Raw genomic sequence first — 12909 nt, forward strand, 5'->3', positions numbered from 1 at the left:
CACCATCGAGAGCGTCCTGACGGCAAACATCTGCACCTGGTTTGGGAACAGCACCAAGCAGGACAGACGAGATCTGCAAAGAGTGGTGCGCTCGGCCGAACGCGTCATTCAATCAGAGCTCCCTGACCTGCTGTCCATCTACACCAAGCGGTGCAAGATCAAAGCTAGGAAGATTATGATGGACCTCTCCCATCCCAACTATGGACTCTTCTCACTGTTGAGGTCTGGGAAGCGCTTCCGCTCCCTTAAGGCCAAAACAGAGAGAATGAGGAGGAGCTTCTTCCCCCAGGCTATTCGGGCCCTGAACCAGGTGTAGGACTGGACTCTCCCACACACATCACTATAAGACTGGACTCTCACACACATCACATCACCACACGCACTCTGGTTTTTCTTTTTCTTTATGCACACTTCCTATAATTTATAATCTTAACAGCAGGGTGCAAGATGCTAGCAGGCAAGGCATACATGGAACGCCATAACCAAGTGGCCGGCATAGTGTACAGGAACATCTGTGCCGAGTATAACCTGGAAGTCCCGAGGTCAAAATGGGAGATGCCCCCAAGGGTGGTGGAGAATGACCGAGCTAAGATCCTGTGGGACTTCCAGATACAGACGGACAAAATGGTGGTGGCTAACCAACCGGACATAGTGGTGGTAGACAAACAGAAGAAGACGGCCGTAGTGATCGATGTAGCGGTTCCCAATGACAGCAATATCAGGAAGAAGGAACACGAGAAGCTGGAGAAATACCAAGGGCTCAGAGAAGAGCTCGAGAGGATGTGGAGGGTGAAGGTAACGGTGGTCCCCGTGGTAATCGGAGCACTAGGTGCGGTGACTCCCAAGCTAGGCGAGTGGCTCCAGCAGATCCCGGGAATAACATCGGAGATCTCTGTCCAGAAGAGCGCAGTCCTGGGAACAGCTAAGATACTGCGCAGGACCCTCAAGCTCCCAGGCCTCTGGTAGAGGACCCGAGCTTGAAGGATAAACCGCCCGCAGGGGCATGCTGGGTGTTTTTTGTTTTGTTTTGAATAAAATTTACCACATACTAGGCATAATTGGTACGACATCTCAGTTCATTCATGTCTGAAATAAGCCGTTTTAGTTCTCTATATCTTCACCTTTAAACCACATTATTCTGATTGGCTGCTCCTTGCAAACACAAGTTTTGAGCAACAGGTGAGATGTGCTTCTGTAAATGGTAAATGGTAAATGGCCTGTATTTATATAGCGCCTTACTAGTCCCTAAGGACCCCAAAGCGCTTTACATATCCAGTCATCCACCCATTCACACACACACACTGGTGATGGCAAGCTACATTGTAGCCACAGCCACCCTGGGGCGCACTGACAGAGGCGAGGCTGCCGGACACTGGCGCCACCGGGCCCTCTGACCACCACCAGTAGGCAACGGGTGAAGTGTCTTGCCCAAGGACACAACGACCGAGACTGTCCAAGCCGGGGCTCGAACCGGCAACCTTCCGATTACAAGACGAACTCCCAACTCTTGAGCCACGATCGCCCACGATCGCACATACCTCTGTACTCACAGCCAGAGGTATGTGACTGAAATGATCACTAGATCCGTGCCATAGATCCAATAGCAAGTAAATACAGGGCCACGACTGCTGAACCTGAGACTTTTACCCTATAAAGGCACATTGTAGGGAAGAGCAGTCTGTCATGATTTATGAAATGAGACATAATCAATTTGAAAATTCTGAACACATCTTAATGATCACCCAATCACTGTCATTTTTTATTCTTTACAATAATTAGTTAACCCAACAAAACACACCGAAGTACCGATCGTATGAGGCTAGTATCGATCCAATTCCAGTGTTGGAATTGGTATTGGTGATACTATAGATATTTGGATCGAACATCTCAAATGATCACAATAAGGATATCTTCTTCTACTAAGAGAAAAACCTTTAGTGATCAACTTATATGTCAGGAGTATCGGAACAGCTGAGACGCATTTTTTCTAAACACGCTGCGCCAAAAAAATGGACCACCCCATAAGTACAGGCCCATAAGTGCTGCTTTTAATCTAATGTAGCCCAATGCATCTGGCTTCTGTGACAATTAAAGTGAATTCATAAATATTTTTATTAAGAACTCGAGAACTTGTCCACTCTCCTCTTTTCACACAGAGGAGCAGCCGAGCAGTTTTAAGTGGGGGGAGCTGTCTATTCAGCACCACCACCAGCATGAAGTGACCCTTTGGGAACAACTGCACAAGTCTGCATTAGAGACGAAACAGAAAAAAAAGAAAGAAGTGACAGAAGCATCTGAACATTTGAATCAGAGCACTGGCTGTCAGTTCATGATAAATCTTGCAGCTTTGGAGCATTTGGTGGCAGCACTTCAGAAGCAGGCGGAGGTACGTAGGCTGACTTTGAGTCAGTGACGCTGAGCTGCACAACAACAAGCCTCTCCAACATCTTGCCTTCCACAGCGCTGAATTTGTGTGCGTGTCCGACTCTCGTTTTTCTTCGCGCACTGCGAGAGAAGCTCCGCGTCCTCCGAGCAAAGAAACCCGTCATGAACTCCACAAGGTAACACTCTATTTTTAGCTCTGCGCGACTTTAATTCTTGCCTAATGCAAAATCTCGCTTTCGACACCCGAATGTGATGGGTGATGCGCCTTGGGGGAATGCATCGGTGCCCGTGAGCCTGTGCATCGCTCCTTTCTGTGCAGACTCGAGAAGTATGATTCAACACCGCAGTGTGAATTTTGTTTACAACCCAAATTCTCGGGTGATCGTGTTGTCATGTGGGGGACTGCATGAGCGTACCGGCTGAGTGTATCAACTGTATTGATTCCGTGGAAGGCAGGATAGTGGTTTATCCTGTAACATGCAGTTCTGTGCATCATCACTGCTGAAAGAATTTCACTCAGACGCTCGTCTGACTCAGGCAATAAGAAGGGTGTCAACCCTGCATGCACTAGCCATCTCTCTCATTTTGACAGCAGTGATTGATCATTAGTTGGCCTTTGTTATCACATCAAATGAAGCAGCAAACATGGTACGTGATTTTCTTTAAATGTCTTTAAATCCAGTGTGCAATTGGACCGTGAGCACACACACATCCTTTCTGAGGAACGCTCTGTTTTGAGCTGGATGCAGTTGAGTGGAAATGTACAAATTCTTCATGGAGCCATCTGAAGAGGATCCTAGAGGATAGAAAACCTGGTGCTATTTATAGGTGAAGTGTGGAGGGGTGCTGAGGATTGCTGTGTCAGGTTCCCTCTCTTTCTCTCTCTGCTTCTCTCTCCCACTGAGCAGCTCCTTCTGTTTATACAAAAACGAACAAAAGAGTCAGAGATGAAAGGGAATTTCATCCGCATTAAGAAAAGAAAAAAAATGCAAGCCGCAACATCAAAGCAGAGGGAGGCAGAAATGCTCTGTTAATCCTCTTCTCTGTGGTTATCAATGGCGATCTCAAATTAAACACAGTTTGCATTCTGACCCTTTAATCTATAGTTGAAAAACTTTCTAACTTGGCCCTGCTGGGTGTCCGTCTCCATTCTCAAGCACCGCCACCGTTGCTTTGTCCATGTCTGTATATGTCAGCTGGGAGACAAGGCGTAGAAGTTGTAGGTAGGGATTGGTTACACCTCTGTTAAGCCTGTTAGCATGTGTCATTTCTGTTCACTGTCAGCAGGCACTGAGAAGAGCCAGAGATGCTGATGCTTGGGATGCTCCATCACCTCCTACTGACTGGGACGTGTCTCTGTGTCTACGGAGCCCCGTTAAATCTCCCACACTTCAGCCCTACGCACGCCGGCTCCTGTGAAGGACTGTGTGCCAGCTCGATAACAACCACCGGGTCAACACATGCTACAGATTTAAAACCTACACCATCAGATTCCAGACATGAGAGTGACCTGACAGTGAATGTAGGTGGAGGAGGAGGGACTGGCCCACATGAACGACCCAGGGGGACTGATGCAGTGACGCAGACAGAAAATGGGGACAGTCTTGATGGAAGATCTAGGCTGAGTGAGGCTGGTGGAGAGGCATGGAGCCAAAGCGCCGAGATAGAGAAGATCGGGAGCACATCTGAGATGAGAGACTCTGAAAAGCAGTCAGAGTCTGTGGATTCAGAGAGCAAAAAGGAGGATGCACCAGTTCACGGTGAGCATTTAATTCCAACAGGTGGGACAGAGCAGTCGGAAATGGACACCAGTACCCGAAAACGGACTCCAAGTAGATTACTGACCTCCACTTCAGCACCATCACACCTGCAGACTTCGTACAGCCAAAAGAGTAACCCCGCTGGAGCATATGGGACAAAAAGCTTTGATTCTCACTGGGATAAAGACACAGAAAGAAGTTTGCCAGAACCTCCAAATCCTTCTGTTTCCCTCTGGACCCAGACCTCCCACAGTCCCACCCCTCATGTTTTTACCCATCAGACCTCTTCACCTTTGGGAATTTGGGGCCATGACAGCACAACTATGTCCTCACTACCAGACCCATTTTTACCTGAAATCGGACCAAGCCTGATACCCAGAGAGGATGGCCCGGAAAGTCTGTGGACTGAAGCAGCAAGACTCGGCGGAGGTAAGGCAGGACAGTTATGCAATTAATGTTAGCATAAAATAGGCATGCACAGTTTCATTTTATTGGGGTGGCACTCCCTCTACTCCCTGATTGTTCATCAGTTGCACATGTGCACACTAAAAAGTCACAGTATGCCTTCAAAGTGTGCGAGGTATTGCTCCACAGTAATCGTCACCCCAGTAAGAATTCGTTCCAACAACATTCCAGCTTGCTAGATTTCGCAGGGTTTCATAGGGCTTCATTAAAAAGTATGGCAGAAATAGGAATGGCATATCCAGCAGCGGATTTTGCCTTTGATGATTGGCAAAGAAGGCGCCTCCTTTTGCAGACTCCACTTTGAACCCCAGCTGGGACCCATGGCAGTCTAATTACTTTCTATTCTTGACTCGAGTCTGAAAAAAAAGAACACACACACACACAAGCCTGGAAAAGGCTGGTGGCAAGGTACGTTATACAGCTCCGTGGAGGAGTCAGCCCCCTCCTCTCTCTCTCTCTCTCTCTCTCTATATATATATATATACATATATATAAATATATATGTATATATATGTTTAGCCCCGAATGTCCTCTCACTCCTTCTCACCCTTCATACTCTCCATTCAGGCTATTGTGAAAGGGCCAAGCTGGTTATTATTCAGTGAGTCAGGACAGGGAATTGGATTAAAGACGTCTGTCTGAGCCAGTGTGCGTCCATGTGAGGATTGTCTGTTTGATGAGACTTTCTCCCAATGGCAAAGGAAACTCAACTCCCAAAATAGTCTTATGTAAAAGGATTGCAGCGTTCAGAAGCATTTTTCCACCTCCTTCAGAATGCTTTGGACTAAAGGTAGTAACAGTTTCTCTTGTGACAGCCCCCCTTCCTGTGTGCTAGCCTCTTATCTCAAAAGAACATTTTTTTCCAAACCATCTTCTTTTCATTGTGCCTTTGCTGCATTGTTTTGAAGCAGTTTATAATGAGAAAGCTGTGTGAGCAAAGAAGCTGTTTCAAAGGGCCGCTTTCTGTCATAAATACTACATAAGCTACAGTATGTGCTGAATACAGCTGCTGCTTCTCTGTAGAAAACATACATTTTTAATTTTAGCAGTCAGCTGAAATGTGTGTAGAGAGACAGCGAGACGCCTGTCTCATCGTCATTTGTCTTCGTTCAGTCAATAAATAAAAGCCAGCTGATCGGAAACGTTTCAATTAGATTGTGATGCTACACACAGTGATTTTCCATGTGACTCTGAGCTTGTCTTGGCACCACCTGCAGCGGAAACTGCCCTCCCAATGCCCCAGGATGAATCCACAGAGGCCACAATGTCATCGGAGGCTCTCCCTCTCATCTTTGAGCCTTTTGAAGACATCACATCTGAGAGTGCGACGGCGGCAGCAGCAGCGGTCACCCACGTGTCAGGCAGCAGCCGGCCCAGAGGGCTTCCTCGGTCAGAGGCAGGTCTGGACCAGCTGGTCACCGTAGAGAGTGACAGAGACGGTCCATCACATGCCTCACCCGTCCTTATTCCAGACTGGACGTCACCTTGGCAGACATCTGGCAGCGAGCTCCTAGAGCCATTCAGTTCCTCGGGTCCATCTGCTTCTCAGCAGCAAGTCAGAACTGAGCCGGACGACCATTCGGTGAAAGGTGAGACAGATGATGTGGCACGACCCGAATGTGGATATTAGATCATATGGAATCATGATATAAAATCATACATATAGTCTGTGTGTAATGTGTAAATGTGTCATATAAATAAAATCAACATTGCCATTCAGTTTTTTTTCAAGATTTAGTCAATTTCCTACAAATTAAAAGTATTTCACGGTGGTGCCAAAGTAGAACTATAATAGGGATCAGAAATTTTAACTGTTCAACAACACTGAACATTTTCTCTGTGTGAAGTCGCCTCGGTGGGTGGAGGTGAAGTTTTTTGGCCTTTATTGGTAGGTTTCACGTTTACATTTACCTTTTCTAAGTTTGCTTCTTGCCAGACTCCGTCTGACACTGACAAAGTGGTTGAATCTTTCATCACTACCACTTCATTGTGGCATGAATTGACCCAACAGCTGCAGAGACAGCAGTATTGTATACTGTGCATGGCTTTTGAAGTTGCGCTCTTGCAAACACGTACAGCTGTGCTCACACTGCTCCTGCTGTCCTCTTATTCTGTTTTTCATTTAGCAAACGTAGTCTCTGCGAGGACACTAAACCTGGAAGACAACGTGTCCTCGGCCGGCCCCTCCCTCTCATCTTTCCAGCAAGCAATGACAATGGTAACCATGACAACCCATCAGCCAGCACACAAATCCACATCAGAGGAGATGGACTCTGAGGGTAGGACAGTTTTTTAAATGCCACCTACAAGCCACTCCATTTGCGAAAATGTTCATGTTCAGTCATAACACGTGTCCCTCTGTACATCCTCCAACGCTCCTGGATGATTTTTCATTATTCTCCACAGAGGACCTGGAAGATGACTTTGAGAACTCTGAGGAATCGGTGGAAGAAGACAGTGAAGAAGACCAAACAGAAACATCTAAAACATCCTCGACGCAGCCTCCATACAGTCTCATCCCACCACCTCCCGTCTGGGTTCAACGCAACCAGGGGCTGAGTATGAGAACACAATTTCTAACCCATATTTTTAATCAGCAGTGGGACATAACTTTTAGTATTAGCACTTCTGCAAACATGTGTTGCCCTCTTATAAAAGACCTACAAAAATAAAGAAATTTTCAGCTTATCAATTTTCAGATCTGTTGCTCTGATAAACGAATGTCTCTTTTCTCCCAGTGCGTAGCTGGGTGGAGCTAATCAGAGAAAAGGTAAGCCTACCCTCTGCTGTCTGTAAAAAAGGTCAATTTTTCTTTTACCTTGCCTTGAGGCGACGGATGACTCACTGATATATCTTTTTCTTTTGAGCTGCCAGGGTTTTCTTTAAGGTGCATAGTGTAAATATTTGTTACATGTTCATAGTTTTCAGTGGGTTGCACAGTTAAAATAGTTTGATGACGATCAAAATATAGATTCGTGCCAGGTATACTTAATAAAGAATGCTTAGGTCATTTTTCATAATCAACTACAGTATGTTAGCTAATCTGTATAGGGTTGGGGGTGGATAAGCGGGAGGTGGCGGCTGGGGAGAGGGAGGTCTGGCCTTCTCTGCTGAGAATGCTGCCCCCATGAACCAGCCCCGGATAAGTGGAAGATGGTGAAAGATGATGGATGGATAGGTTTGGGTTTGACCTCTATGCCATCACCCTCTACAGGCGGGTTACGTGTCCGGGATGTTGGCCCCTGTGGGTATCGGTATCACAGGGGCCCTGCTAATTGTTGGCGCCCTCTACAGCATCAGGATGATTCACCGCAAGAGGAGGAACAGCTTTAAACACCAGAGGAGGAAGGTCAGACAGCAGGAGGTCAATAACTTACTTTCTTGTTTTCACTCGTTATTGTTGACCAGTCACATGGAGCAGGTCTCTGTGGATCTTAAATGCATAAGCTCAACCTTAAAATGATTTTTCCCTCTCCAGCAACCCCGAGAACCCGGCACCAGCCGTCAGGACCAAGCCATGCTGCTGGCCGACAGCTCTGAGGACGAATTCTGATGAGAACCTTTTGGGCCTCTTTTGTTGGTGACCAGCCGCTATTGCTCCTAAACTGGATGTTTAGCAAACACCCCCATCGCTACTGCATCTCCACTTACCCTGGGGCTGTTTGGGTATGACTCCTCTGATCCACTGAAAGGGACTGAGCATAGGGCAGTATTTGCATAGGTGGCGCACAGGTCAACCAGGCACCCACCTCCCTTTCTGAAATTATCTGAGCACTTGTCTAAATGTTGTCAGATGCTGCTGAGTCTAAGAGTGTGGTAGGATTGGTGTTTTCCACCTTTTTTGACAACAAAAATAACTAAATAAATAAAAATAATAATGCATTGAGGGAGCGGTATTCGTAGGATGGAAGTGTTGCTGGCAAATTAAAAGGGGGGGATGTGAAAGCCAGCATGTTTTCCGTCAAGTTATACATTGAATGAAAAGTGACGTGACACAAATAATGTAAATACATTACATGTAGTACATGTAGCTGACTGGGGGTCAGTTGTGTTAGTGTAAATAAAGTCTTATGTATTCCTAGACTTCAATAATTTTGGGAAAACTGCTAATTTACAGGAAGCTGGATTAGATCACTGGAAGCATATCTGTCTGTAAACTGAAACTAACAGCTAGCCTAGCTTGGTCCAACGATAACAAACATGTTGGCTAACATTTCCAGAACTCACTACGAAATCAATCTTTAAAAAAAACAATAGAAGAAATTTAAAGTATTAGTGTCCTCTTAATTATTTTCTAACCATCAGACAGAGTTAGGCAAGCTTCAGGCAAAGGTAAGCTAAAAGCTACTGAGCTAAAAAAAAGCTACAGGACTGTGCAAAAGTCTTGATACGCCCTGCATTTCTTACTATTTTGCAATTAATTTGGTAAACAGGTAGTGTTTTATTTAAAGCTGCAAACAGCTTGAACTCTCTTAAGCAGCTTTCTTGTTATTTAAGTTTTCAGGAACAGTTCTCCAGGCTTCTTGAAGGACATTCAACACTCTTCTTTGGATGTTGGCTGCCTTTTGTTCTGTTCAATAATGCTGCTTCAATAATGTTGACGTCCAGGCTGTGAGAAGCCCAATCCACAACTGATAGTATTACTCTGTCAGGTATGCTTTTACTGCATTGCTAAAAAAAAATAATAATTAAGCTGTGGCTCTGACAGTACTTTGGCATTCCATCAATTTTGACAAGATCCCCAAAACTACTGGCTGAAACGCTGCCTCAAACCATGACAGAACGCAGTTAAGTGATTGTTGGACACTTATTTTTGCATCTTTCTTCTGACCTCCATGGTATTTATTGATAATTAACCAAAATCTGAAGATTTTCATTCATCACTCCGTAAGACCTCTTGCCAATGATTTTCAGTCCAGCTCTTGCATACCTCGGTCTTTTCTCCATTTCCCCCCTTCCTTAAAAATAGCTTCTCGATAGCTACAGAGAGCACTAAGATCATTTCTGATGAGGCTTCAGTGAAGACGGATCAACTGAAGGGCCAGGTCTTTGCTGGATTTTTCCAATTTCTTAAGGACAGGACTTTCAAATACTGTTCATCTGCTGTAGTTTTACGTCTGCCACTTCTTTTTTCCTCAAATATTTTAAGGCCACACTGAACACCATGCCAAGACATGCCAGTATTTTTTGCTAATAGCTCTTTAGGAGTCACCTTGTTGGTCTAAAAATACGGTTTCATATCTGTCAAACTGGAAATGGAAACAAATCAAGTGACAGGCTGCTATTAACAAACTGCCTAAAGGTACAATTTAAATTGGTTCTTCACCAAGTTGTCTATTACACTGGTTAATCTCTTGAGTTAGGTGCCTTTTTTATTCTTGAATGATTCATAGGTCAGTATTACAAAATGAACATTCCTCTGAAAATGGTCAGGTAGAAGGACTGGACTGAAATTAAGTGAAAAAGCAGCCAATTTCATGCCAAAGAAAAGCCTGGAGAACTTTTGAAGTTACACCTCTAAAAAAATAAAGTCTGTCTGTATTTATTTCCAAGCAGCCAGACAAAGAAATGAAGCGCAGCTCAAGAGCTTTGCAAAGTACTAGAAGTCTCTACCATCTATATTATCTTCACACACACTTGACAGACATCATAGTAGTATTAAACTCTTTTCCAACTCTTCTTAACCTCCTAGGACCTGGCATCCACATATGTGGACATCACATTTTTGGTTATTTAGACCCAAATACTCAATTTTGCTCTACAAGGGCCTGATATCCACTTACGAGGACATTATACTGCTACTGTTCTGTCGAAATTTTAAATGAATATCCTCATTTGTGGCCCTCATTTTTCTTAGAAACAAAAATCAGGTAACCCCCCCCCCCCCCCCACAAAAAAAAAATCTGGTATTTCTTTGTTTTTACATTCATCGGGCCCCGATATGCCCAAATATCAAAGAGGAATTAAAGATGCATGCTGTGGAAGAGTTTGGGTCTTAGAAGGTTAAGGAAGTAAATAAGCATTTTCTCCCAAAATGTCAAACTATTCCCGATAGAACCTGTCACATTTGCTTGGTTTAAAGTGTGAAATTTGTGCAAATGCAAACGTTTTATTGAAAGGCATCTGTTCATATTAGTTACTGTGAGAAACACGTGCAAAATACCACCATCCTATAAAAGTATGTAGCATAATGCGATATGAACTCACTGCCACTTACAACTCCATTTTTGTCCCTAAGTGCATGACTGAGCTTCAGTCGATACATACGCCGACTTGCTGCAGAGATTTCCCATAAATTAAGTGTTCCTATTGGCTGGAAGAGCACAAACACGAGACAAGAAAGCAGATTCATATTTCCGTGTGTGCTGATCTGCTGCTGACGTGAAGGGTTTTGTCGGACGCTCTCGAACCAGAATTGTACCTTGCTTGGATAAAATGAGCAGAAGTCAGGTTAAGTTTAAAATCTCGTTTTTGAAAGATAAATTCAAGAAACTTCTCTGCTGCAGTCCAGACAGAAAAGAGGCACAAAGCAGTTCTAGGTATTTGATGCACATTTGTTATCCCAATGTTAATAAAGTGTCTTTTGTTTGGGAAAAAAAAAACATTTTCTGTAACTTCATGAACCATCTGACATGCTTAATGAACAAATGCCTGTTTATACAATATAATACTGTTTTAGGGTATGTGTGATGTAAAATGGTAGACTCTTTTCCCCCCTCTTGATGTGGATGTGATCAAATAAACAGCTCTTTTTGATGTCTGATTGTGACTTCTTTTTTTTGACACACAGATACAGCCGCTTCAGACAGCAGACAAGACAACCCAGTTTTACAGCATTAAAAAAAGAAAAGAAAAAAAATCTAATAATTTATTTCTGTGTTCTTTTCCCACATTAAATAAAAGCTATTGGACATTTCCGGATCAAAAATAAATCAAGAGGGGACAGGAAGAGGAACAGAGAAAAACAGACATGCAAAGAAAAGGAAAACAAAACTTTTGCTCTCCTCTTTTCACACTTCGTAGATGGTAGAAAGGCTGCAGAAAGCCCCTGTGGACCAGCTGCTCGCTTGTGTGGTTTTGTGTCACACATCGACTGCCAAAACAAATGCTAATAATAATTATCTGATCAATGAACTTACATCAACTGAGAAATTAAGGGTTATAAATTTAGGATTTCAGTCACCCGAGGTCATGACAGCACAGTGGATGATCAGGATGAGGGGAGGGGGAAAAAAAACAACTGTTTCTGATGTCATTTCAGGGCAAAACTGAGTCTCTGAGAGAAAACTGGGTAATGGATGCAACGCCACAAGGCACAGCTCCAAACTGATTATTGATGACGAAGCCCTTCGGTCTGTGAGCGTGATCTGAACACAGCCACTGTGGCAGGCTGTAATGCCCATATATACCCTAATGGAACCGCGACAGTTTGGCATGACTGAGGCAAAGAGACCCAGTTCCTTCAAAACTGAAAACACCTCTGTTTGAATGAGGAAGATGGGTGGGACCTCCAGAGTAAACCACAAGTAGTTTGATAAAAATCTAAACAGTGTCTGATGAGCAGCAAAGGTAATAGTTGGCGTTCGGGGATCTATAGATTGTTTTTGTACTTTCACATCATCTCTGGATGGGGTTAAAGTAGCACAGAAATTAAAGATAAAAATCAAATCTGATAAATCAACACAATTCGCCCCAAACCCAACAGATGACCAAAAAACAAAAAAAAAACATGCTTTCAATATATTCAACGTAAAGAACACTCGTATACAAATCTGAAAAAACAAAAGTTGTCCATTGTTCCAAATGCATACAGACACAAACTTACATAGACAGACCATTATGTGGGTGGCGACTCTGTAAACATCTACTCTCCCTTCCAGTCCTCGGCTCCTGGGGGTGTACCAGCTCAGCTCAGTGGTTGAAAAAGGGGGAATAAACCCTAATACATTAAAACTCCCTGTGAATGTTTGCTGAAAGCATGTGTCTGTTCTGGTGCAGCAGATTTTAAAAGAAAGAAAGAATTGAAATAGTGCCACATGGCAGCCCGCTGTGGTGCTTTCTACTTTCAATATTGTGGAGAAAAAGCACACAGATGCCCAATTGCATAATTTGTTCTTGCATTTGCAACCTGTGAAAAAAAGAGGTTTTTTCGCCCATCAACAACCACTGCAATCCGTCTTTCTGCCTTCGCTACAACACCAAGCACTAACCCTACTCCTGAAAAATAAAGGTCCACTTTTTTTTGTTCCTTCCTGTATCTAACAAGGAGTTCTTGTTGTCCTTATAAGGCCAGAACAAA

At 44.0% G+C, this 12909-nt stretch overlaps 1 protein-coding gene across 4 annotated transcripts; it reads left to right on the top strand.

The window, feature by feature from the left end:
- The first annotated feature begins 2181 nt into the window (after window positions 1-2181).
- Window positions 2182-11373, top strand: armh4 (armadillo like helical domain containing 4). 4 transcript variants are annotated; one of them, XM_082504588.1, is made up of 8 exons: window positions 2182-2561; window positions 3670-4574; window positions 5828-6199; window positions 6737-6889; window positions 7017-7169; window positions 7349-7380; window positions 7825-7974; window positions 8089-11373. In XM_082504588.1, the coding sequence occupies exons 2-8, from the start codon at window positions 3692-3694 to the stop codon at window positions 8161-8163; spliced, it is 1818 nt and encodes a 605-aa protein (XP_082360714.1). In that variant the 5' UTR covers window positions 2182-2561; window positions 3670-3691; the 3' UTR covers window positions 8164-11373. The 4 variants fall into 4 exon arrangements, with proteins under 4 accessions (XP_082360714.1, XP_082360717.1, XP_082360715.1 ...); XM_082504591.1 differs by having other exon boundaries at window positions 7825-7959; XM_082504589.1 differs by having other exon boundaries at window positions 3673-4574.
- Window positions 11374-12909: the final 1536 nt, after the last annotated feature.

Source organism: Aulonocara stuartgranti (genome assembly GCF_965226115.1).
Source record: "Aulonocara stuartgranti genome assembly, chromosome: 15".
In the NCBI taxonomy this organism is placed as follows: domain Eukaryota; kingdom Metazoa; phylum Chordata; class Actinopteri; order Cichliformes; family Cichlidae; genus Aulonocara; species Aulonocara stuartgranti.